Consider the following 22,554-nt stretch of genomic DNA (forward strand, 5'->3'; position numbering starts at 1 on the left):
ACACCTAGGATGGGTCAGCCCCACGGACCGTGTCGGAACCACTTGGCAGCAACCATCCTTCTCTTTTCCAAGGAGATGGGTTTACCTTCTCGACCCTTCTGGCCACAGAATTCCAACTGTCCTGCGTGGCCATGGGGCCGGCAGACGCCTGAGAACCCCCCGCATTCGGGGGGGCGCAGCTCTGGTTCTTCCCCTGGGGAAGAAGCTTCCAGAGCCCAGACCTGAGTCCACCAGGCCCTGGGGTCAGACTCAGCAGCATCCTCGGAGCACTTCCCACTCACGCTGCCGGCAGCTTCAGGCAAGAAACCACCTCCTCCGCGTTTCAACTCCGTTCCTCACAAGCAGCAGGAAACCAAAGCCCATCTCTCCCCTCCAGCCCGAGGAGGGAACCCAGTGCTCCAGGAGGTGTCAAGTCGGTTGTTTCCGTCTACAAGTGGCCCTGCCGGCTCTGGGCCCCAACCCCACCCCGAGGGTCCCAGCTGTGGGACACGGTCCAAGCCCACAGACGAGGGCCCCCACGACACTGCCCACAGCATCAGCGAGCGGTGGCAGGCAGGGCCACTGGCCCAATCAGGGACCTCAAAAGAAACACTCTGCTCATACGCCACGGCTTCTGGTGAATTCTAGGGCATGTCTCTGCTCCCACTCCCAGGGCTGACCGAGAGCGGAGGCCTGCCCGCTCTTTAACCCTCGCCACACACTCTTTTAAATACACCTGAGTCTGAGTCTTGTAAGGTGAGGCCAGCTCACCGGAGACCCCGAGCTGGGCGGTCAGTGGCGCCATCAGCCGTAGAGTCTGCCTCGCCTGCCTCCTCGGGGCCACTGGGCCTGCCGAGTTGCTGAGGGCCGTCTGACCATTCCATAAACACTAAACGCTACTTAGGTGTAAGGTCTTTTGAGCCTCCCTTTTAAACGATTCCACGTGGTTGGAACAGTTATAAAAGCACCCCGTGTTCATTCTGACCCATCTTCTAATAGGCTGCAGGTGCCTCTTCTATCGTTGGGGGCTTCCCTTGTCTCCAAATCACAAGGTTCGTATCTGCAGCCAACCTGAAGCAGGAAACCGCCCGATGTGAGAGAGCAATGTGGGGGCCGAGCCGCCGCGCGCTGGGCAGTGGCCACGCGCCGTCCCTGGAGCGCCAGCCTCTCCCACACGTGGGCCGAGCTTGCAGCCATCTTCCGGCTGCACCTGAGGCAGGGGAGGCGGAGAGGGGCCCGAGACCCGGCCTGGTTTGCCGAGCATCCTTGGGCTAGAGCTCTGGCAGGCCACGCGCCCGAGGCTGAATGGAGCGCCAGCTGCTTCCCCACCTCCCCCTTCCCAGGAATGAACATTCCCGCACACAGGACACCGGAGAAGCGAGCGCTGGAAGTGCAGCCGTCAGCCGGGCAGATGGATGGAAGCTGGACATGGCCCCAGAGGGTGGGTCCAGGGCTGGCCAGGGAGAAAGCCAAGGGAGGGCAGGAACCCACCTCACCCGCTGGAGCCCTGGGCGGCTGGGAGGCTCCCTGCCCGGGTGCTGGCCACACACTGCGGTCCCTCTTCTCGGTGGACCCCGGCATCCTGGCCGCCACCCCCAAATCCTCCCTGGAAGAAGCTGCCGAGAATCCAGGGGCAGCTTTGGCTGCGTCTGGAGTTGTGGGGCTTCTGCAGCTCACAGGAATTCCAAGAAGTGCACACCCTTTTCCAGCCTCCCCAGCCTCTCGACGACTTCCTGTCCCAGGACCCGGAGAGGAACGCACATCTGCACCTCATCAACTCCGGGGAGTCTAAAATAAGCAGACAGGGCAGCTGTGGACCCAGCCTCGAAGGGGCCCCAGCTTTCCGGAAAGATCTGTGCTTTGTACAAGCTGCTGGTAACTGGCCCCAATGGCCCTCCTCCCTGCCAGGCCCTGCTGACACCTCCCCCAAATTGGAACAGTGTGACTGGGGCTAACAGCTCAGCCCCACAGGACTGCACTCGTGCTGCTGCCAAATCTTCCCGGTTTTCTGTAGCATTTAATAAGCTACCTTCTTGCAGTGACAGCTGACGCCACACGTGGGAGGTGCAGCCCCTGAGTCCCTGCGGCGGGCCCCCTCCGACGGACGGGCCTGAGAACAGGGTGGCGTGTGGGGAGTACGGCCGAGCAGCGTGGAGCTCCAGGGCCAGGTGGGTGCTCAGGGCCCAGCTTCCTGCCTAAGGCCTGGCCCTTGGGACACAGGGCCTGATGGCAAATGGCAAGAGACCTTCCGGAAGTGCTGGGAGGGCGGGGGTCTCTCCGGGGGAGGAAAAGGACGGGCTGGAGCAGGTGGGGCCTGTGTCGGAGAGGATTCCGAGACCCAGGGCCTGCTCCTTGTTGGAAACGGGCTGCCGAAGGGTGCTCAAGGCTAAGTGTCTGCTCAGGTAGTGCCAGGGAGCCCACCCTCATCTGACGGACCCTGGGGAGGCTCCTGTGCCCCTTGGAACTTGGTGGGTCAACATGCTTCCCCCCCCGAGGCCTGCTTGGGGGTGGGGGATCCTGCACCCATGGGCACTCTGCATCCCCAGCTCCGGTCAAGACCCTGCGGCCAAGACTGTGATGACAGGCAGGAGTGGGAGCTGAGGGGGCTCCTGGGGGAAGGTGGGAGATCTGGCTGGCCCTGGGGCTGCAGGCTCAGGTGGCCCCTGTTCAGGACCCACGATCTGCCAGGGGCTGCTCGGGGGCAGGGCCGGGCCTTTGGGGACCCTAAGGTGACCTTCCCCTGGGGGTTGGGGCCCCGCAGAGGGCGGGAGGGAGCGTCCCCATAGCAGGGCACATGCGCCAGGGTGGGGAGCCCCCACGTCAGGACAACACCTGAGCCCCTGCAACTGCCTCAGCCATGTCCGCGGAGGGCAGGGGCTCCGGGGCCAGCCCTTTGTCTGGCACTCTGGGGGGTGGCGGCGAGGTTCCCACGAGCACATGTGCTGCCTCTGGGCGCCTGGGCCTGCCAGGCCTGGAGGTTCTTGGGGTGCAGGGCTGGACCTCGCAGCCGTGGGTCCCAGGGACCCCATCTGTCACATGCGGTCCCTCTGGGCTGCCCCTCCCAGTGTCCACCAGCACCCGACGGGGGCAGGGCTGGCACCCGTGCTGCGTGAGGCCTTGAGGCAGGGTACGGTGGGCTCTGCTCAGCGGGCCTGTCTGCCTGAGCTGCCCATGGCTGTCCCCCGGCCCTGGACACCCCAGGGACCTGCTTTGCTGCCAACCCGGGCCAGCGGGGTTCAGGAACGAGCCGTCTGTCTGTTCCCAGCATCCCCGGCCTTCCTTTCGGAAAGGCCGGCGGGGAGGGGCAGCGCCGGGCGGTGGGGAGCGCGCCTTCCGAGGCCCCGGCCCTTCCTCTCGGGAAGCACATCCTGTCAGCGCCCGCTCCTGCGGCAGGGCTGCGACTGGCTGCGGCCGGCTACGCCCTCAGCTCACCAGAAACAGCCTCAAAAACAGCCATTTCCTCTCCGGAGAGACGGGGAACGGCGCGCTCGCACCCGCGCTTGCTCTCCGCCGCAGCAGGTGCCCTGCTTCCCAGGCCGGGCCGCGCAGGGTGACGCCGGCAAGGGCCGCGGGCGCACGAGGTGCTGCCCGACCCGGGTGCTGCGGCTTCCCGGGCACCCCGTCCGGCGGCCTCCTGAGCCCCCTTCCGTCTCCCCCCTGCTGCAGAGAGAAGAGTGCCCGGCGCCCCGCGGCCCTGGGGTGCGCCTGCCTCCACAACCCCGGATTCCCACCCAGGCCCGTCTCCCCCCGGGATGGGCTGCGCGGCCGTCGGCCTCGGCACAGGCCTGGCCCCGGTGCAGGAAGGCGGTTAAGGCGCGGCTGTGAGCGGGCCCCGTGACTGCTGCCGGCCTCCCCGCCGGCCCCCGCCGGTTCCCGTGCGCCCCGCTGGCACCAAGAATGAGCGGGGATGTCCTCTAGCCCGTGACCCAGCGGCGGCTCCAGGTCCCCGGTGCGCAGCGGCTGGCAAGCCGGCGGAGTGTCCCCACCACAACGGCCAGCGATGACCGTCCGGAAGCTCGTGGCCACGGCCGTGCTGCTGGCCCTCGTTTCTCTCGTCCTCAACAACGCCGCTGCCTTCACCCCTCACTGGGTGTGCCAGACGCTGGAGGACGGGCGGGAGCGCAGCGTGGGCCTGTGGGAGGCCTGCTGGCTGCCAGGCGCCGGCCGCGGGGGAGCCGAGTGCGAGGCCCTGGGCTGGGGCTCCGAGGCGGCCGGCTTCCAGGAGCCGCGCGGCACCGCCAAACGTGAGTGCTTCTCCCCTCCTCCCGGGGGCTCTGGGTTCTAGAGGCTTTACTCGGAGATGATTTCAAAACTGTGGGAAAATTAGGGAGCTGATACAAACTCCAACATAGTCCAGATTCCCGCACACCTGACCTCTTGCCTCAGTGGTTTGTCTCTTCCTCTGTGTCTGTCTGTCTACCTAACCACAGCCTTGAAATCTGAGGGCAGGGTGCACACACCATGTTACGCGAACACACAACACTTCCATGTACGTTTCCTGAGAACGAGGACATTCACTTATGTAACCACATGAAGCAGAATGAACGAGTATAAGAAACTTAACGCTGATGGAGAATACCATCCTATGTTCTGATTTTTCAGTTGTCCCAATGGTCTCCCTTTGGGCCTCTTCTCCTCTGGGGTCACGGGCGGCTTCTGTGTGTCCTGTGGCTTCCGCTGCCTTTTTAAGCGGTGGTGACCCCTCCTCAGGCCCTCCTGGGCGCACGAGCCAGTCGCACTCACCTCAGCCTGGTGCTGTGCTCCCGTGAGCACCACCCATAACTGAAACCTGCCCGACACCCAGGGACCTGCCCTGTGCAGGCCCCCCGCCCCCACCCCTGGGAACCCCAGTCTGCGTTGGTGCTTGGAGGGGCTGGGGCTGCCTGGCCCCCCAGCAGTGTGTCTGCTGAAGGGGTCAGCAGGGGTGGGTGGGGCTGCGGCCGAGCCTCCTGGGAGACCCAGGCAGGCCCCACGCTCCAGTCTGCAGGGCCCCTGTGAGCAGGTGCCCCAGCCCCGACCAGCAGAGCCCACCTGGGGCAGGCGTGGGGGCTCTTCTCCGCCATCACCCATCGCTACAGGGCGCGTTTGTTTATCAACTCAGAGAAACTGCATTTTCCTTGCTTGCCAATATTTCCTTAGTAAAATAAGCGAGTAGTTCATGGTCTTTGGTTGAATCACGGCTTCCCAGGCACAGCTGTCGAGGGCTGCAAGCTGTGGGAGGGGCACGGGGCGAGCGGCTGTGGGTCACAGGTGAACAGGGCACGTGCCGCTCCCTGACCGCTGCTGGCCCCGGGCCCCAGAGCTGGGCCCTGTGGAACTACGTTCTGTCCCAGGAGCTGGGGGCATGATCTTAGAATTGCTGTCAAGCTTGAGGGCGAGGGGAAGCATTAGGTAAATACGAAGACATTGGTCACCTGTCCCCACATAATCTAAAACACAGAGTTCTCCCCAGACGGTGACCGCGTCACAGCCAGGACGCTGTCCGGCAGAGCCACTCCCGGGTGTCACAAGCCATGACAGAACGACGTGCTTCCAGTCAGGATGTGCTCTAAGACCAAACCCGTCCTTAGGGTGTCCCTAGGGAAATGGGGCTCGGCGGTTCTGTTAAATGCGTTCAGACGGTTCCCCAGAAAGTCCTTCTGTCGTGCAGCTCGGGTGCTGGGCCCTGCACGTGCCAACCCCAGAGGCCGCCCCAGGGACCCGCTGTGCTCAGGACACACACGCCGTGCCTGAGCCAGTCCTGCAGGAGCCGGGGGGTTGCCCAGGCAGAGAGCAGCCGGGGGGGTGGCCGAGGTCCTAGCCCCGTGCGGCTTTGTGCAGAGCAGCAGCCCCTTGAAGCAAAAGCTGCAAGCACTTGAGGCACTTCAAAATCCATGAACCCTGGTGTCTGCGGTGAGCCGTGTGGGCTCCGTGGAAGGCGGGAGAAAAGGCCCCTCCCGGGCTCGGGAGGCTGACCCAACAAGCAGTGACCTGGCGGAGCCCCCTCTGTGTGGCGGCTCCGACAGCCGCGACCCCTGGAGCAGCCCTGAGGGGGGATGAGGACACGCAGACCCCAGCCCTGCTTGCAGCACCAGCCCCTCGCCCTTCTCCTCCCTCACGACTGTCCCTTTCCGTCCCCTGCCACCCCGGGAACTGGCTGCTCAGACTTCACCAGCTCACACAGGACGGGCCCTGTGGCCACCGCGGGCCTGGACAAAGCCTGACCACAGCCCCGACCCCCAGGCCACGGGTCCCAGCCCCTGGCGGGCGGCGCTGAGGCGCAGTGTGAGGGACCAGGGAGGAGGAGCCCGGCCTCGGCCCACCCTGGGCGCTCCCTCCGCGTCACCCGCGTCCTGCCTCCGAGGACTTGGCATCACTTGTCTTCACTGCAGTTCCTGACGGAGCTGCTGCTTCTCGCCGTGAGGAACCATGGAACTCGAGGACCCCCAGCTCCATCTTCCCCTCTGTCTCCTTCCCCGCCACCGTCTTCCATGGTTCACGCGCCTCGTTCGGCACCAGTGGGTGGAGGTGGAGGCGAGGGTCTGGGCAGACAGGCAGGGCTGGCGGCAGCTTCCCCGCACGCTCCCCTTCATGCCGTCTTGTGGCATCGCCTCGGTGGCCTCGTGGGGAGGCTCTGACACCCTGTGTGTCTGGGCGTCTGTGTGTCCACCGAGCACCCTGGCCTTGGGCCCTGCCGGCCCTGTCAGCACAGCTGTGGACAGCGTGGGCGGGAGGCTGAGTCCCAGAGCCCAGAGCCACTGGGGGGGCACCGTCCGGGGCTGCGGCCCGGCCTGAGGCGTCACTGCGTGATCGCGCACCGTCCGGCCTGGACACCCTGACCCTGCGTTCTCCGCGGTGCTGCCAGCCAGGGCTCGGTGCTCACGTCGAGGAAGAGTGTGCTGGGGTGTCCCGGGGGACAAACGCCAACGCAGGGCAGCCCGCCTGCAGCTTCCCCCTCGGGCGGGGGGCGGGACTGCCGGAGCCCACCCAATCATGCTTTTCCTCTCCTTGGGTTCCAACACCCCACAACCAGGGGTAAGGGGGACACAGCCTTGACCCCACAGGGCGGCCTGTGGGGAAGGAGGACAGAGGATGGCGAGGCGTGGGGGCCTCTGTGGCCAGGGCTCCCTGCCCACCACACCCCTGTGGACACAGACTGTCCCAGACGCGTCACAGTCTCCCCACTTGCCGCTACTACCACCCCGCCATTTATTCAGGTCCTTCCCTTGTTGGAAGCGGAGCTGGGGCGTCCGCGTGGACTTCCTGCCCCTGGTGTGGACTGCAGCTGTCGACACCCGTGACGTCCTGACACTCTCCATCCCCTGGGTCACTCCTGACCCTCGGATTCTGCCCCTTTCAGAGGAGCAGCACTATCGCACGGCCATATATGGGGCAAGTGACGTTACTCGGGACGCCGCGTGTGAAGAAGGAAGAGCTCCACAGGGCCGGCCCGCACCTGCCAATCATGCTGGGAAGGAGCCCCCAGGAGCGGCCCCCGCCGGCTCTGACCGTGCGTCCCCGGGCCAAAGGTGCAAGGGCTGGTGAATGGACAGAGGGCTCCAGCAGACTGGCCAGTGCCCTGGCTCCACCCCGGCACCCTACGGGCTGCCCCCACCCAGGCCCCAGGCCTTGTGCCCCCTCGGTGAGCCCCTCAGCATCTGAGTCCCTTTGCCTGATTTCTACGTGCTCCCAGATAAAGAAGAACCTTCTGCCGTCCGGCAGCGTCGCCTCTCCCAGCTCTGCCCCTTCTCTGTCCTCTGGGCCCACCACCCGCCCCCTCCTGCAGCTGCCCCTGGAGCCCACTGCGTGCCTCCCCAGCCACGAGCACCACCCGGCATGGGGAGCTGACGTCCCAGAGCAGGCTCTGGCTGCACAGCATCTGCGGGTGATGGAGCTTCAGGGTTTCCATTAGGTTGGATTATTTGGGGATTCTGTGCTTCAGGAACTAGGGAGCCAGAGCTGTTGGTTAACGGGTGGTGTGTGGGCCTGCGAGGGGTACAGGGCGCCCCAGTCAGTGGGGCTGTTGGGGCCCACCTGCGCTCCCACCCCTCGGCCCCTTGGCTGTCTGAGGCTCTCCTGAGCGGACTCGCTGGACCCCTTCCCCACAGGACTGCCGACTCTGGGTGCCCGTGGCGATGGCTCCATGTCTTCCGAGGCCTCAGCTAGAAGCCACGTTTGTGCGGCTCTTCATGCTGGGTGTGGACAAGGCCTGGGTGACGGCCACTCCCAGGCCGGGGGGACACATCAGAGGGGTCTGACTGGGGGTGAGGGGGGAGGCCAGGAGGCAGCGGGTAGAGCAGAACCCGCCTGGGGGGCCTGATGGGGTGGCTCAGTGGGGTCACTGAGAGCCGGGCCTTTGCCCTGCCCTTGGGGTGTTGAGGGGCCCTGAGGCAGGGCCCTGGTGTCCCAGCGGCTCCCGTGTGGCAGCCCTGCCGCAGCCCGTGCCCCTCACCTTGCCTGGTGGCTCGGACCCCATGGCCTGTGCTGCTGCAGCCCCTGCCCTGCTCTGGGCTGTCCTCACCCCTGCACTGGTCCAGCCCCGGGTCCAAGTAGGGGGGGCTGGCGAGGACAGGGACGCTGCCCCGAGAGCCAGGCTCCAGGAGACTCGGACAGGAGCCGAGAAAAGAGAAGGGAGGGAGAAGGAGGCGGCCCAAGCTGGGGGGACGAGGGGCGGGAGACGCCTGCAGACCCTAAGCCACCTCCCGCGCCCTCCGCAGCATGCCCGGCACCGGGGGCACTTCTCTGATGGCTGAGGGCACGGGCCGGGCAGAGGGGAGCAGAGCCTGGCAGGCAGGAGGGGTAGTGGCCCAGAGCTCGAGGGGCACGGGGACCCCAGGGGCAGCCTCCCCTGGGCACTGAAACGATCCAGCAGCGTCCACGTGGCGGTTAGACGTTCCGGTGAGCCCAACTGGACTAGGAGACTGGCAGTACCGGCTAAAGGAATCTTTTAAGACCCTCTTGACACTCACGAAGATGGGAGCGCAAACCCATGAGTGCTAGGCCCCCAGGCTGCCCCGACAACGTTCTCGATGACAAGGGCCGAGGACCCAGAGGGGCCGTTCTGGGAACGGGGGGCCCTGCCTGCTCCGCTCGGCCCCAGGAGGCAGGAGGCCGCCCCGCAGCAGGCACTCTGCCAAAAAAGGCACCGCACAGACGGACCGGACCACGGAGCTCAGACGCTGCGATCGCTCACATAAAACACCCGGAGTCGGCAAACCAGGGACAGCGAGCTGCTCGGAGGGCACGGGGCGGGGGGGGAGTTGACTCTTAATGGGCTCAGTTCCTCCGAGGGGTGGCCGGAAAGTTCTGGAAACAGACAGTGCTGGTGGCTCAATCTACGGGACATTGTTAATGCCACTGAATTATACACGTAAAAATGGTTAAAATGGTAGATTTTAACTTAACGTGTGTTTTTCACAATTTAAAAAAATAAATAAGTAAGCAGCGCCGCGCCCAGGGTCTTCCAAGACGGTCGGTGGCGTGTGTTGGCGGCTGGGTGCCCCCGTTTCCCAGAGCCCGCTCCACCTGGCATTGACTCCCGGGAAGGCCGCGGCTCTTGCTCAGACATGCCCCAAGCTCTCCGGGCGCCTGTGCTCGAGAGGGAAAGCGGCGGCCCTGGGCGAGCGAGCCTGCAGCAGCCCGGGCTCCCTGTCCACCCGCCTGGGGTCACTCGTGACCAGCGTGCGTGTGGGGTCCCGGCCCAGTGGCCCTCAGCCTTGAGGACGTCTCCTGCCTGGGCCTGCTCCGGCCCCGCACGCCCTGCACTCACCATGTCCCCGTCCCACGTGTCCCGGGCAGAGGGGGGACAGAGCCGGCGGGCAGGCCACCCACGGACGAGCAGAGCTGGCCACACTTCTTGGACAGGGAAGCTTTTTTCCTCCCCAAAATAAAATCTTACACAGAACCCCAAAATAAGCGATGACAAAACGGTATTTTACCAGCAAACACTGACTCTCTAGGCTCCAGCTTCCTCCAAAGGCTCCACGACCACAGAATGTGGCAATTGGGCTGGGAGGGGGGTTATGGCAGCCGCCTGTAACCCTCAGCATCTAACATTTCTGTATTTTGTTTTGAGAAGCATCGGAAAGTTAAGTCATACAAAGGTAAGTCACTGCAAACGGCAGGTTTTTAAACAGCTTGTCTTGAAATCTCAAGGTATTTGTCAATTAAGCTGGTCGAGGGGTTAGAAATAGGAGTAGGTGACTGTCAGGATCCAGCCTTTGCGGACATTGTCATCAGCAACATAAGAATCGGGTGAGACAATCATAATGAGCCCTGAAGGCAACTGTTTTCCTTTTTTTCTGAGGAGAAATTCACGTAAGGTAAATGCGCTTGTTCTAAGTTGAACAGCTCAGTGGCATTCAGGAGACTGGCGATGTTGGGTAGCCACCGCCGCTGACTGACCCCGTGAACAGCTCCTGCCCAGCCCCGGCCCTGGCAACCTGCCCTCTACTTCCTGTTTCTATGAAAAATCCACATCTTCTAGGTATTTCCCCCAAGTGGCATCAGACAGCATCTGTCCTTTCTTGTCTGGCTTTCTTCACGCAGCACGACGTCCCCGAGGCCCGTCTGTGCCATGGCAGGGACAGGGTGCCAGCTCCACGGGGCGGCAGCCGCAGCGCGGGCCCCGGCGGACAGTGGGTTGTCCACGCTGCGGCGGTGGCGCCTCGGGCCGCGGTGCTCCCAGGTGTGCCAAGACCTGCCGAGTCCCGCCAGGCACATGCTCATTCAATTACCGCTTTTCAAAAAGCAACGACAGAGACCACGAGCGCCTGGCTGGGGCGGGCACGCAGGCCCCCTGGCTGCACAGCGCTCGCCCGTGCTGACCACCCCTCTCCTCTCGCCCCTGCAGTGCAGTTTGACATGATGCGCGCCTGTAACCTGGTCGCCACGGCGGCCCTCGCGGCCGGGCAGCTCACCTTCTTCCTGGGACTGACGGGCCTGCCCCTGACATCTCCCGAGTCGCCGTGCTGGGAGGAGGCCATGGCTGCAGCGTTCCAGCTGGCGAGTAAGTACCCACTGGCGGAGCAGCCTGAACCCCCCGCGCACGTCGGGGCCCCTTGAGGGGCAGCTGCAGGCCCCGTTCGGGGTAGAGTCCCAAGCACTGAGCCCCCGTGGCTGTGGGCAGAGCAAGGAAGAGGTGTGTGGGCAAGGGGCATGGGGGCAGTGGCCACCACCCGCTTTGTGTCTCTGTGGGTGCTGACGGGCTCGTGGCCATGGCTCCCTGAAACACGGTCGTAGCTCCTGGGTGGGGGTGGAGGACTGAGTCCGATTCCACAGTGGCAGGTGGCCCGGTTCTACGTCCCTCAGGTGGACAGTGGCTCGATGGGGAGGGGTGAGTTCACTGCCATAGGCAGAGGCGGAAGGCCCCCGTCTCCTCCACCCTCCCTGGGGAAGGCAGACGGCACCTAGTTTGCCAGGAGCAGACCCTGGGCCTGGCCAGGCCAGCAGTGGGGTCTTCCTAGGGGTGTGCAAGGTGGGGAGGGGGCAGCACGCTAGGGCCCGCCTGAGCAGACAGGTGCCCATGCACATGCAGACACGCATACGCACGCACTTGAACATGCACGCTCACAAGCGTGCAGACACGCACACACACACACACTTGCACATGCACGCTCACAAACGTGCAGACATGCACACGCACTCTCATGCACTTGCACATGCACGCTCACAAACGTGCAGACACGCACACGCAGACACATGCACTTGCACGCTCACAAACGTGCAGACATGCACATGCACACACATGCACTTGCACGCTCACAAACGTGCAGACATGCACACGCACATGCACTTGCACATGTACGCTCACAAATGTGCAGACGCACACACATGCACTTGGACACTCACAAACGTCCAGACACGCACACACACACGCAGTTGCACATGCACGCTCACAAACGTGCAGACACGCACTCACGCACTTGCACATGCACGCTCACAAACATGCAGGCATGAACACACACACTTGCACATGCACGCTCACAAACGCAGACACGCACATGTACACACATGCACTTGCACATGCACGCTCACAAATGTGCAGACACGCACACACATGCACTTGGACGCTCACAATTGTGTAGACACGCACACACACGCACTTGCACACACACTCACAAACATGCAGACGCGCACACATGCACACACTTGCACGTGCACACACAAATGTGCAGATATGCACACACGCACTCACACTTGCACACGCACGCTCAACAAATGTGCACACACACATGCATGCTCACAAACGTGCAGGCACTCACACACACGATCATGCACAGCACCTGTGCACACATGCACACAAGTGCCCACCTCCTCTGTGCTATGGTGAGTGTGCGGAGAGCGCTGCGGCCGCCCAGGGAGCCCTGCACTCCGGTCGTGGCTTTGCCAGAGCGGCCGTGATCCTGGGCAGGCAGCGAGCCAAGCGTCTTCCACACACCCCGGAAGCCACCAGCTGCCGGTTTTCAAGGCGACCGTCAGGGTGAGGCGCGGCGGCATCCCAACACTTTTCAGGCTTTGGAGGGTTTCTCCAAAGGGGGGTGGTAAGCGCCCTGAGAGGATAACGGGCTTGTCCCGGGAGGTTCCAGGCGGGTGATGGGGGCCGCATACGCTGCCGAGGCTCGGCCCGAGCAGTTCCCTGCACCTCGGCAGTCAGTGCTGCTCAGGGCCTTCACGAGGACAGAACCCGGGGGGTAGATGGGGCTTTCAGGTGAGCGGTGCCGCAGAGGCAGGGACGGGCGGGAGGTGCCCAAGGCCAGCGTCCAGCCAGGTGGGTGATGGGTACCGGTGGCCATGCCCGCCTCGCCCCCACAGGACGGTGGTTCTGATGGACCCCATGGGGGAGCCGGCAGGAAGCCTGTAGCAAGTCGCTCCGGGAACCAGCACCGGGGGGTCCCGGGTGAGCCACTTCCTGGCTCCTTTGCCAGATGCGGGGCTGCCAATTCTGGTCGAGAGAACTGGGCCCGAGTCCTGGCTCCTTGGTTTACTGTCCCCATGAACTTGGGAAATTACCAAGCCAGGCTGCGCCGCAGTTTACCCAGCCGCAGATGGGGTGGTACCCTCAGGGCGCGAAGGGGAATGAATGAAATCGGAGTGAAGCAGGTGCAGGCCTCGGGTAGAAACGGGCATTTCACGTGGCACTGGCACGTTTATGGAAGCCGTGCGTCTCGTCCTCTGCTGACCTCGGCTCCCCTCGGCCCACCTGAACCCACCCACCTGCCGCGTGCTCATCTAAAGTTCTGTCTCCTAGAGAGGACGTGGAAGAGTCTGATAATGTGGCGGGAAAACTGGATTAAAAAAACATAATTTAGTGGCTGAAAAGAAACAAAGTAAGGGTTCTTTCTTCTGAAAATAACTCCCTTCAGTAGGATGATCAAAGTAAGTCACTGGATTCCTTACGAAATCTCCTTCAGACTCCATGTGGAGTTATTAGGGTTTTGACATGTCAACAATGACATCTGATTTCCTACAGACTCTCATTTCAAGACAAGATGGTGCTATTTCCAAATAATTGTTTGCAATGGGGAGAAGCCCCACTACCTGAGCTGGCTGTCCTGCAGCCGTCCTGGGAGGGAGTGCGGCCCCTGAGCCCTCCTGGCAAGAGGCAGCTTGTGGGGTGGGGGTCTTTGTGCCCCCTGCCTGCATGCTCCGAGGCCACCGCGCGCTCCGGCCGGGTGCTGCCCAGAAGCAGTCAGGTGGAGGCACGAGCAGGCCCCCGCGGGCTGCCACTCCCCTCGCCGCCCCGACCGCCACCCCCTACCAGGTCTGTTTTGCCCAGAGAGGAAATGCATTTTGGCCCTGTTTGGATGTGTTCACTGACAAACAGTCCAGTGAGCCACCATGTGCCTTTCTTCCACCAGGCTGCTAATTTTAGAGTTCGGGTTTTTTCCTGTGCTCCAGCCTGCTTTAAACAGCCAGGGAGAGACTGGAGGGCGCCAGGATATCCCGTTGCAGGAGGAGGAAGTGCCTGTTATTACCTGTTATGCAAGCCGAGCCTGGGCCCTCTGTGCGGTGGGAGGCGGGTGGGCAGGGGCAGCAGGAGGGCACGGTGCCGGGCGACCCGGGAGCCAGGATGCTGGCCACCAGCAGGAGGATCCTGGACGGTTCCAGAAGGAGGAGATGGTCTGGGTCTTTGGCCTGCTGGCTCGCTCATCCCACACATGCACCCGGGCACGAGTTCCATGCCTGGGATGGGGCTGGCCCTGTGTTTGTGAAGGACAGAGCTGTGGCTCCAGTGGCCCCTCAAGCAGGGACGTCAGCCCTGACCCCAGGACATGGCCCTTTCTGCAGGTCAGAGCCACAGGCAGCTCGCACGGCTCACCCTGGCGTGTTCAGGCCTCCACACACTATAGTGTTGCTTTCCAATTTCCTTGCAGGGCTTTTCAAGTGTAACTTCAATTTACCTTAAAGTGGAAAACCTCTTCTGTCCCGTACTCTACCCTGAACCATCTGCTGAAGCTTGATGTGCCCCTGGGGAAGGACCCAGTTCAGGCCTGGCACCTGTCAGCTCCCTTGGCCCCGAGCGCCAACTACCAAGGGGCTCCCAGAGAAAGTGGAGACAGGCCCTGGGCCGAGGCCGTGGGCCCTGGCATGCGCTTCTGTCTGATGTGTCTCCGTCACCCCGTCGGCTCTCTGGCAGTTGGTCTCTGGGTCTTTGTTTCCATCCTCTCCTCCTCTTTGGGTTGTGACTGGGAACGGGCAGATGCCAAACACCAGGTGCTTCTCTGACCTCTCCTCCCTGAGGCCCCTCAGGGCAGGAGCAAGTGGGCTTGCTGCAGCCGATATCAACCGAGCCCTGGGTCCCCGGAGTGCAACAGCCCTGTGCCAGCCATGTTCTGCTGGCCTGGAGGGAGCCCGGAACAAGCTCCCCCAGCTCCCGCCTCCTTCCCACTGACCCCTGGGTGGGGGCTGCCTTTCTCAGCCTCTGTGCTCCCCATGGCGGCCAGCACAGCGCTCCCCCGCCACTCTCCCGACGCCCCCACTTGCCGCGAGCGCCACCTCCACGTGGCCTCTTCTCTGCACACAGCTCTGTGCTCCTCCACGGGCTCCTCAGTCTGGGCAGAGGCTGGAGGTGGGAATAGCCCCGTGCAGGGGCGCAGTCAGTAACCCCAGCAAGGGTGGGCAGATTTGCAGGTGGACTGGCGGGCATGCCAGGGCAGGGGTCCTCAGCTCTCCAGGGTCCGGAGAACGTTCTGGGAGACCCAGTGTGTCACGGTCGAGAGCCAAGGCGCCAGGCAGTCTGCATGGTAAGAGTGACTGTACCTTGAGCGGGTGCTGTGGCCACAATGGGTGCAGGCTGCCGGGGTGTCGGCTGGTTTGTCATTTTGACTTTTTCCTGAAGTCCTGCCAGGTGACAGCTGCACTGAAAAGCCTTCAGCCAAAGCATTTCCTTCTCACTCTGGTACACAACTCAGGGGTCCGCCTCCAGACTTGTGTGGGTGCCGAGGGGTCTAGAACTGCTCCCTGAGGATAGCCCTTCCAGGCTCTCCCTGGGATGGACACCTGCCCTCAGTGCCACCGCTGCTGGGCACTCTGGGTTCCCAGAGGAGCTGGCCCTGCTGCCCACTGCTTGGGCTCTCGCAGCAGCCAGGACACCGGCCTGCTGACCGCACGGTTGGCTGCCCGCTGCCTACCGCGTTTGGCCCAGGATCATCCTCTCAGGGGAGACGATACAACAGTGATTCAGGGCTCCCCCCATGGTTCAAGTTTGGTCTTCAAAAGGCAAATCGTCAGCTCATGAGCCTCTGAGGCAGTTGAGCCGTGTCCTGGAGACCCCGGACTTGGGGGGGGGGGTCTCCTCTTTGTCTTGGTAACAGAGTTGGAGGCAGAGTCTCAGCTTCAGAGCAGCTGTGCCCGATGGCGATGCCTCTTGTCTGCTCTCTCCCCTGGCAGGAGTGGCGGCCCCAGATCCAGCCCTCCTGCCTTCCCACTGGCAGCCATCACTCTGCTGCTCACAAGTGTTGGAAAACTCCAACCCCTAGGCACTTTGAGAGGACCTGAGATCTGGGCAGCAGGCGCCAGGCTGCTGGTGCTGCAGGTGTGCTCATGGGAGGAGGACCCCTTGAGGCACAACTGCGTCCCCAAAAGAGGCGCCTCGGGATCGGGGGCCCAGTCGCAGGGCCTCTGCGCCGTGCTACCTGCCTGGGGACTGGCAGCCATTCAGAAAGGAAGGCCCCGGGGCCGGCATCAGGGCTGAGGGAGCAGGCAGGAAGGAAGAGAGGGGATGGGGCGGCTCTGCAGGCTGAACTGTCCCCTCCGCGGCCCCCTGCGGCCAGCTCACAGGAAAGGGGCAGCGCTTCGGAAACGTCACCTCTCTAGGGTGGACGTGACTCCACGTGCGGGATTCAGTCTGTGGGTGCAGAACTTTCCCTTAGATCCGTTTCTGCACAAGCTGATGAATGTCACTGAAAAATCTTGGGAGCGAAGTCTTCAGGGGAAGCAGCGTGGGGAAATCTTCAGAGCAAAATTGTGTCAAAGCGGGAAACCTAAAGCCTAAGGCCCCCCGTCGCCCTCCCTCGTCTGCTTCCCCCCTGCCCCCCACGCCGATTCACCTGTGAAAGTAAGAGGCTGGTCCCCAGGTGAGGCCGGCAGTGCGCGGGGGTCGAGGGGCTCTGTCGCCGTTTGCTTTGGCGTTGGTACATGAACCACACGCAAGATCCCCTTGCACCCCGTTTCTATTTCGAGCATGGACTCTTCTCCGTCAGCTCCGGGTGGGACTTGGACAGTTGTCTGTCAACAGGAGCCATGCAGGCAACCCACAGCCCGGCCACCCGCTCCCTGCCCCCTGCCAGGGCTGGACAGGGGCCCACCCGGTGGGCTTGGCCACGCCGCCGCCCAGCAGGCTCCTCGTGCACGGCCGTCGTTTCTGGTGGGTTGTCTGTGTCTCATTGGCGCAGGAGAGGGAGGCTTTGTTGAATTTTTAACGCCCAGGCGATGAACCCTTTCTCTGTTCTGCGTGTTCTAAATTGAATGAAAGCAAAACAGAAGCCAGCACTGGCCCACCCAGCACGAGCACCGCAGACGTTCATCTCCAGCTGGTGCTTCCTGCAGCTGGGCAGGCGAGGGCCGCCTCTGGGTCACGCACCAGCCGAGAGCCGAGACATGCCCGCAGCCTGGCTTCAGCCGCCCCGTGACATCGCTGTCGGATTCTGAATAAATGGTTTTCAAGGCAAAGGATCAAAGAGGAGACTTGGCTTCTCTTTTTCTCCTGTGTAAACAACACCCACCTGATCAGTCAGTAACAACGAGGGGAGATACATGTGAAGCGTTTTCATTTTCATCAGACAAGATCCAAACTACAACACCTTTAACTCAGTCACACAGAGCTCAGTGACACAGGTGTCAGCGGGGCCCCACGCTCCGCTGCTGGAGAGAAGGGCTGCAAGCCCCTGGGGTCGGCGGCACTACAGACAGAAGTGGTCATCCCTACAGAAAGAAAGAGGCTGCAAGCTTTCCACCCATAAAGAGCACCAAAAGGTACTGTAAAGAAGGAACACAGAAATTAGTCACTGGCATCGTTTGAGACACAATGGAGGCAGATGACTGTTTGAGCTGTACTTTCTGGAAGGTGCGATGATGACAAGAGGAGATAATAATGCCTGCATGTTTAGGAAAACCAGCACCTTCCCTCTGCCTGCCTCCCTGGCACCACCCAAGGGTGAGTTTCGGGCATAGAAGCTGCGCTGCCCGGGGCCACATGGCTGGGTCTGACGCACCTCCCAGGGGCAGCAGGGGCCTCCCACAGACAAGGCCCAGTGCGGGGAAGCCGGTGCGTCAGCTTGGACCCGCCCAGGGTGCTGAGACCCTGGGATCCAGGGATGAGGGGAGGGGGCTGGCGGGAAGGGGTGAGGCTGGAGCTGGGAGGCTGGCCCCGGGGTGGCGCCAGCTTTTCCCACAGCCGCCTGCCAGCTCCGCCCGCTCTCCAGCACAGTGCCCAGCCCTCCCGGGGGGCGGGACAAGGGCGCAAGGCACTCTTTTGGCACAGGGCTTGAGTGGTCTGTCCCTCCGTGCCAGCAGCTGGGGTTTCAGCCCAGACGAAGACATGCAGCTCTCAGGGCTGCCTTCTCGGTCATGCCAGTGTCCTGGCACCAAGTCCACAGACACGGCCATGATATCCTGCCTTCCCAGTCATGGGAATTAATGCAGCCGGATCTCAGGTTCTCTGAAGATCCTGCAATCAAAAGCTGTGACCCTGTGCCGCCAGCCAGTCACTGAGCCGCCTCCCGCCCGCGGCTGGTCTCAGCTGGAAGGAGGGAGAAGGGAGCCGCAGGAGCCAGGGGGGCACGGGCAGGGGGGCGTGGAGCAGGAGGGGCGTCCAGAACTAGACGACCTGCTCCACCGCGGCAGGAGGCAAACGCACCGAAAGGAAACCTGCCCCCCACCCCCCGAAACGTGCAGACTCTGGGCACCTGGGCTTTTCAAAGAAAATCTCTTTCCTCTAAAAACAAAAGCAAAGAGTGAGCAAATTCTTCTCAGCAGGAATTTGGACTAAGTTAAACACCAACCTGAGCTGTTTCCAGGTAAGACATAGAAAGTGCCCATGTGTGCTTCCCTTTGAACCTTTTAAGTGTTTGGGAAACTCAACGACAGGTCACAATTGAACAAATACAGTTTGGAGTCTGGTGCTGTGGACGTCCGTGCAAACGGTAGGGCAAGGCCCAACCACGGCCCAGGACCCTCAGACAATGGGCTGCGGCCCCGGAGGGCCCTGGTGCCAGAGGCCACCCTCTGGAGACTGTCCCCAGATGCCCAGACCAGGCCACATGCCCCCCAGGGGCCGATGACAAGGTCACATGAGACTACCCCGGGCAGACAGAGGTCACATGGACCCCTGCAGGCCAGCGGAAAGGCTCCCCCCACCTGGAGGCCCCTACTGTGGAGGAGTAGTGACACGTTCTGGGGGGACAAAGGGTCAGGAAAGAAGGGGGCACAGGTTTCTGTCTCGGTCTAGCTCAGATGCAGCAGCAGTCCCTCCCCGGCCTCCGGCCCGGCTCTGACTCTCTCTCGCCCACAGGCTTCGTCCTGGTCATCGGGCTGGTGGCCTTCTACAGGATCGGCCCCTACACCAACCTGTCGTGGTCCTGCTACCTGAACATCGGAGCCTGCCTCCTGGCCACCCTCGCCGCGGCCCTGCTCATCTGGAACATTCTCCACAGGAGAGAGGACTGCCTGGCCCCGCGCGTCATTGTCATCAGCCGCTCCCTGACGGCGCGGCTTCGCCGGGGGCTGGACAACGACTACGTGGAGTCGCCGTGCTGAGGGGCTGGGGGGGCCTCCTGGGATGTGGCCTGGGCCTCCCGCTCTAAGGAGGGCCGGAGGCCGGCGGGCCCACCAGGCCCCACACTGCACCCGCAGGACTCTCGTGTGCATTTGCTGTGTTACATGTAAGTAGACGACGTGCCTGTACGTCTTGCGTGCCACAGCCCAGCTGCACGTCCGCCCGCGTCTCGGGGCGGGGACCAGGAATCCGTGCTCTGAGGAGGGAGGGAGGCGAGGGCCCCACTCCCCACTCGGCCTGGGAGTAACTCATCCACATCTGCCGAGGGGGCAACCCAGAACTACATTACTCTGGCAAAGTGGGGCCTGTGGGGAGGCTTTCTTGAAGTGGCCATGGGATTCCTCTAATGAATTAGAATCTATGGTCAGACAGTTACGGTCTTGTTACAGAACTGCGCATTTTGTACATTTTGCTCCTGATTATTTTTCTAAGTTAAAATAAAATGCAAACCTCTTACTTACTACTGTCTCAAAACTGCTTTATCCATCTATAATGCCACTCGGGGGAAAAGAATATGGTTTCTTTATCTGTCATTTTTTGGGCTGAGAGAAGTTGAAATGAAATTTTAAAACTGGTGGTAGGGGTACATGGAGGGTCACTCATGCCCAACGGATGTCTCCAGAAGGCCACGTTCCTGCAGGCTCTCTGGAAACTGTAGCCCGTCCCCAACAACAGATCAACAACTGGCAGAGAAAGGGGGGAAAAGCCTATTTGCTTAAACAAGTATTCAGAGATTGGCTCCCTTTTTTCCCAACAAGAACTGTCAACCTAATCTTCAGCCTAATTCTTTTTTGCTGGGCTACAAAATGCCTTCCTGACGCCACACTGATTCCAACAAGCCCTTTCCCCATCCACAGGAGGCAGATGGACCACGACTCCCCAAGCTGGACAGACAGCAGCTAAGATCTGCCCCTCGGGTTCACGGCCGATCCCTGATTACCTAGGCACCCGGGTGGCATGGCCACACTTATAGACAAGCACCTGGACAGCACAGCCACGTTTATAACCCAGTGCCCAGGCAGTGTGGCCACGTTTATACCTGGGCGTCTGGTCGGTGGGCTCCTGGGACGGCGTGGCCACGTTTATACCTGGGCGCCCAAGCTCTGTGACCACAGGTGTGACGACTTGCGGAGTCAGCCTGGCTGCCTCCTTGGTGCTGGCACTGCCTCGTGTACGATGCATCCAGCAGTCTGCCCAGCCCCACAGCCACCCAGAGGCGCGTCCCTGCTGCCACCTTCCTGACAAGGACGCTGACACCCAGAGCTGGTGGGGAACACGCAGGCCAGCTGAGGCCCGGCCACTGTGCTGCCGCCCCTGCCTGAGGCCGCCTTCCCCGCTAACAAATATTGCTCTCTGTTGCTTCCAGCCCCCAGAGAATGTGAGGTCCTCAGTCTGGGTTTTCAGGCCAAAATGCTCCAGGGCTTGGCTTGAGTCAGAACGGACGGCGAACTGGGGCTGGGGCTTTGTGGGCTATGGCGATTCCGAAGCACTCGCAGGCCTGTCGTCTGCTTAACCTGAGCTGGTCGGAAATGACCGGACAAGCGTCGCAAAAGGGGGCACCGGGTGGGGACACTCAGTTCCCTTCCTCCCACTGGACCTCATTCCTGGAATGGAATTTTTCTCTAATCATGTGCTAAAAATAATTGTTTTTAAAGATGACAATGGAACACTGAAGACACTGAACTGTTTCTGCTAACATTACTCAGTGAGTAGCGTTTTGTGATTATAAATAAACAGATGTTAAGCTTTTAGAGTTGGCCATGTGGTTCACTACTGCCTGTGATCGTGTTTACGTGAAACGTGTCCGGGCAGCGGCCGTGCTATGCCATGAGCCACTGCGTTTGCTTCCGGAGCCAAAAGGCCTCTCGCCTCGGGGCAGGGCAGGGAAATGCCATCTGACTCCAGCAGGGGTCTGGCTGCGCAGGTTTAGAGACACAACGTACAGGAGTCCCGTCCCTTTCCAGAGGCACTTCCTGCGTCGCAGAGACCGCCGCTGCGCAACGGGGGCCTTCTCCCAGGTTCCTTAATTCCACCTTTTTCTACTCCGACCTTAGTTTGGTTCACTGACCACTTTCCCATTCTTTGGAAATTAGAATCGGTCAAGTGCTCTCGTGAAGAAATCCCCAGTTCGCTCAGAAACAGAGAGGCAGAAGCCCACAGGTGGCCCTCGGGGTAAGAATTCCTCTGCACAGTCTCCACCGTGCTTTACCCGTGGGTTCTGGTGTTTATTTATCCAAACCTGTTCTGATTCATAGCAAGTATTCCCAGAGGAACACAGGTCAGTGGCATTTAGCAACTGCAGAGCTCTCTGCTAGGAAGTGTCCAGAACATTTGAAGTAAATCAAAACAAGAGCTAGAGTGGCGAGAGCTGGCTCACCTTTTCCAACTCACAGGCACAGTGTCAACGAGTGACAGACCATGAGATACAAAGGGGCTCGCAAGGTTAGACTCTAATTTAGAGGGGAAGAAAGAAGAGGGGAGTAAAGGGCCCAGAAGGCACCCACGTCATCTTTCGGCATTGCAGTGATGGGATCCCTACCTTTTGATGAGTTTGATGGATTTGAAGGCTTCATCCATGTCTCCGATGGTGACAAAGAAGCTGAAATTGAGCATGGCATCTCGAGTGGGCTTGTCGCAGTCCTCCAGCCCCACGAAGTCCCGGAGGGGCCTCCTGCCGACCACGTCGGGGATTTGGTGCCCGGAACCCGTGGGGTCCTCTCTGGCTGCTTCTCCAGGCTACACGACAGAGAGCACCTGTTACTTGCCAATTCGTGCATAAAGCCCACACCCACACCTCTCTCTCCCTCTAGGTGCACATCAGTCATGGGAACATATCCATCTGCAGACACACAGACGGACAGGCCAAGCAGTCCCTGCCAAACACGGTGAAAAGCTTTAGGGTCACTGAAAATCATCACTGTACTTTAGACCAATTTCAGAGAGCAGGTAAACCATGCTGTCCAAAGCTCCAACAGTCATCGGAGGACTGGAGGGTAAGTGAAAACCCACGGGGCCACTCCTCTCCACTCCACCAAGGCAGACGCACACACGGCTCTGCCAGGCCTCTTGTCACTATGTGACCCTGGCATTATTTTGGGTAGAATTTTCCAAAACAACCTGGATTAGTGCTGTCCCTTTGTCGTGTTTTCCAAAAGAACTGTCAACCTAGTATAGGGTTCCCCCAAAAAGGCACACAAAGAAGAAGAGGGTTCAGATGCTTTGTATGGTGTGTGAATGAGTGTATCTCAGTAAAACTGTGTTAAAATAAAAGAAAAGAAAAGCGGTTTCCAGGGCCACACGAAGCTTCACTGGGACTCCCT

At 61.4% G+C, this 22,554-nt stretch overlaps 2 protein-coding genes across 3 annotated transcripts in view; one reads left to right on the forward strand and one right to left on the reverse strand.

The window, feature by feature from the left end:
• The window catches only part of IFT140 (intraflagellar transport 140), a 77,857-nt gene that overhangs the window by 13,599 nt on the left and 41,704 nt on the right, over positions 1-22,554 (reverse strand). The window contains exons 18-19 of one of the 2 annotated variants that reach the window (XM_037814986.1): positions 21,774-21,970; positions 13,935-14,159 (exon numbers count right to left, since the gene is read on the reverse strand). In XM_037814986.1, the coding sequence (XP_037670914.1) occupies positions 13,935-14,159; positions 21,774-21,970 (422 nt within the window). The remainder of the gene's footprint in view (positions 1-13,934; positions 14,160-21,773; positions 21,971-22,554) is intronic. The other variant, XM_037814987.1, reaches the window with a different exon arrangement.
• On the forward strand, positions 1,900-19,694 carry TMEM204 (transmembrane protein 204). The gene is made up of 4 exons (XM_037814993.1): positions 1,900-2,147; positions 3,646-4,223; positions 10,811-10,966; positions 18,971-19,694. The coding sequence occupies exons 2-4, from the start codon at positions 3,980-3,982 to the stop codon at positions 19,213-19,215; spliced, it is 645 nt and encodes a 214-aa protein (XP_037670921.1). The 5' UTR covers positions 1,900-2,147; positions 3,646-3,979; the 3' UTR covers positions 19,216-19,694.

Source organism: Choloepus didactylus, chromosome 21 (assembly GCF_015220235.1).
Source record: "Choloepus didactylus isolate mChoDid1 chromosome 21, mChoDid1.pri, whole genome shotgun sequence".
Lineage (NCBI taxonomy): Eukaryota > Metazoa > Chordata > Mammalia > Pilosa > Megalonychidae > Choloepus > Choloepus didactylus.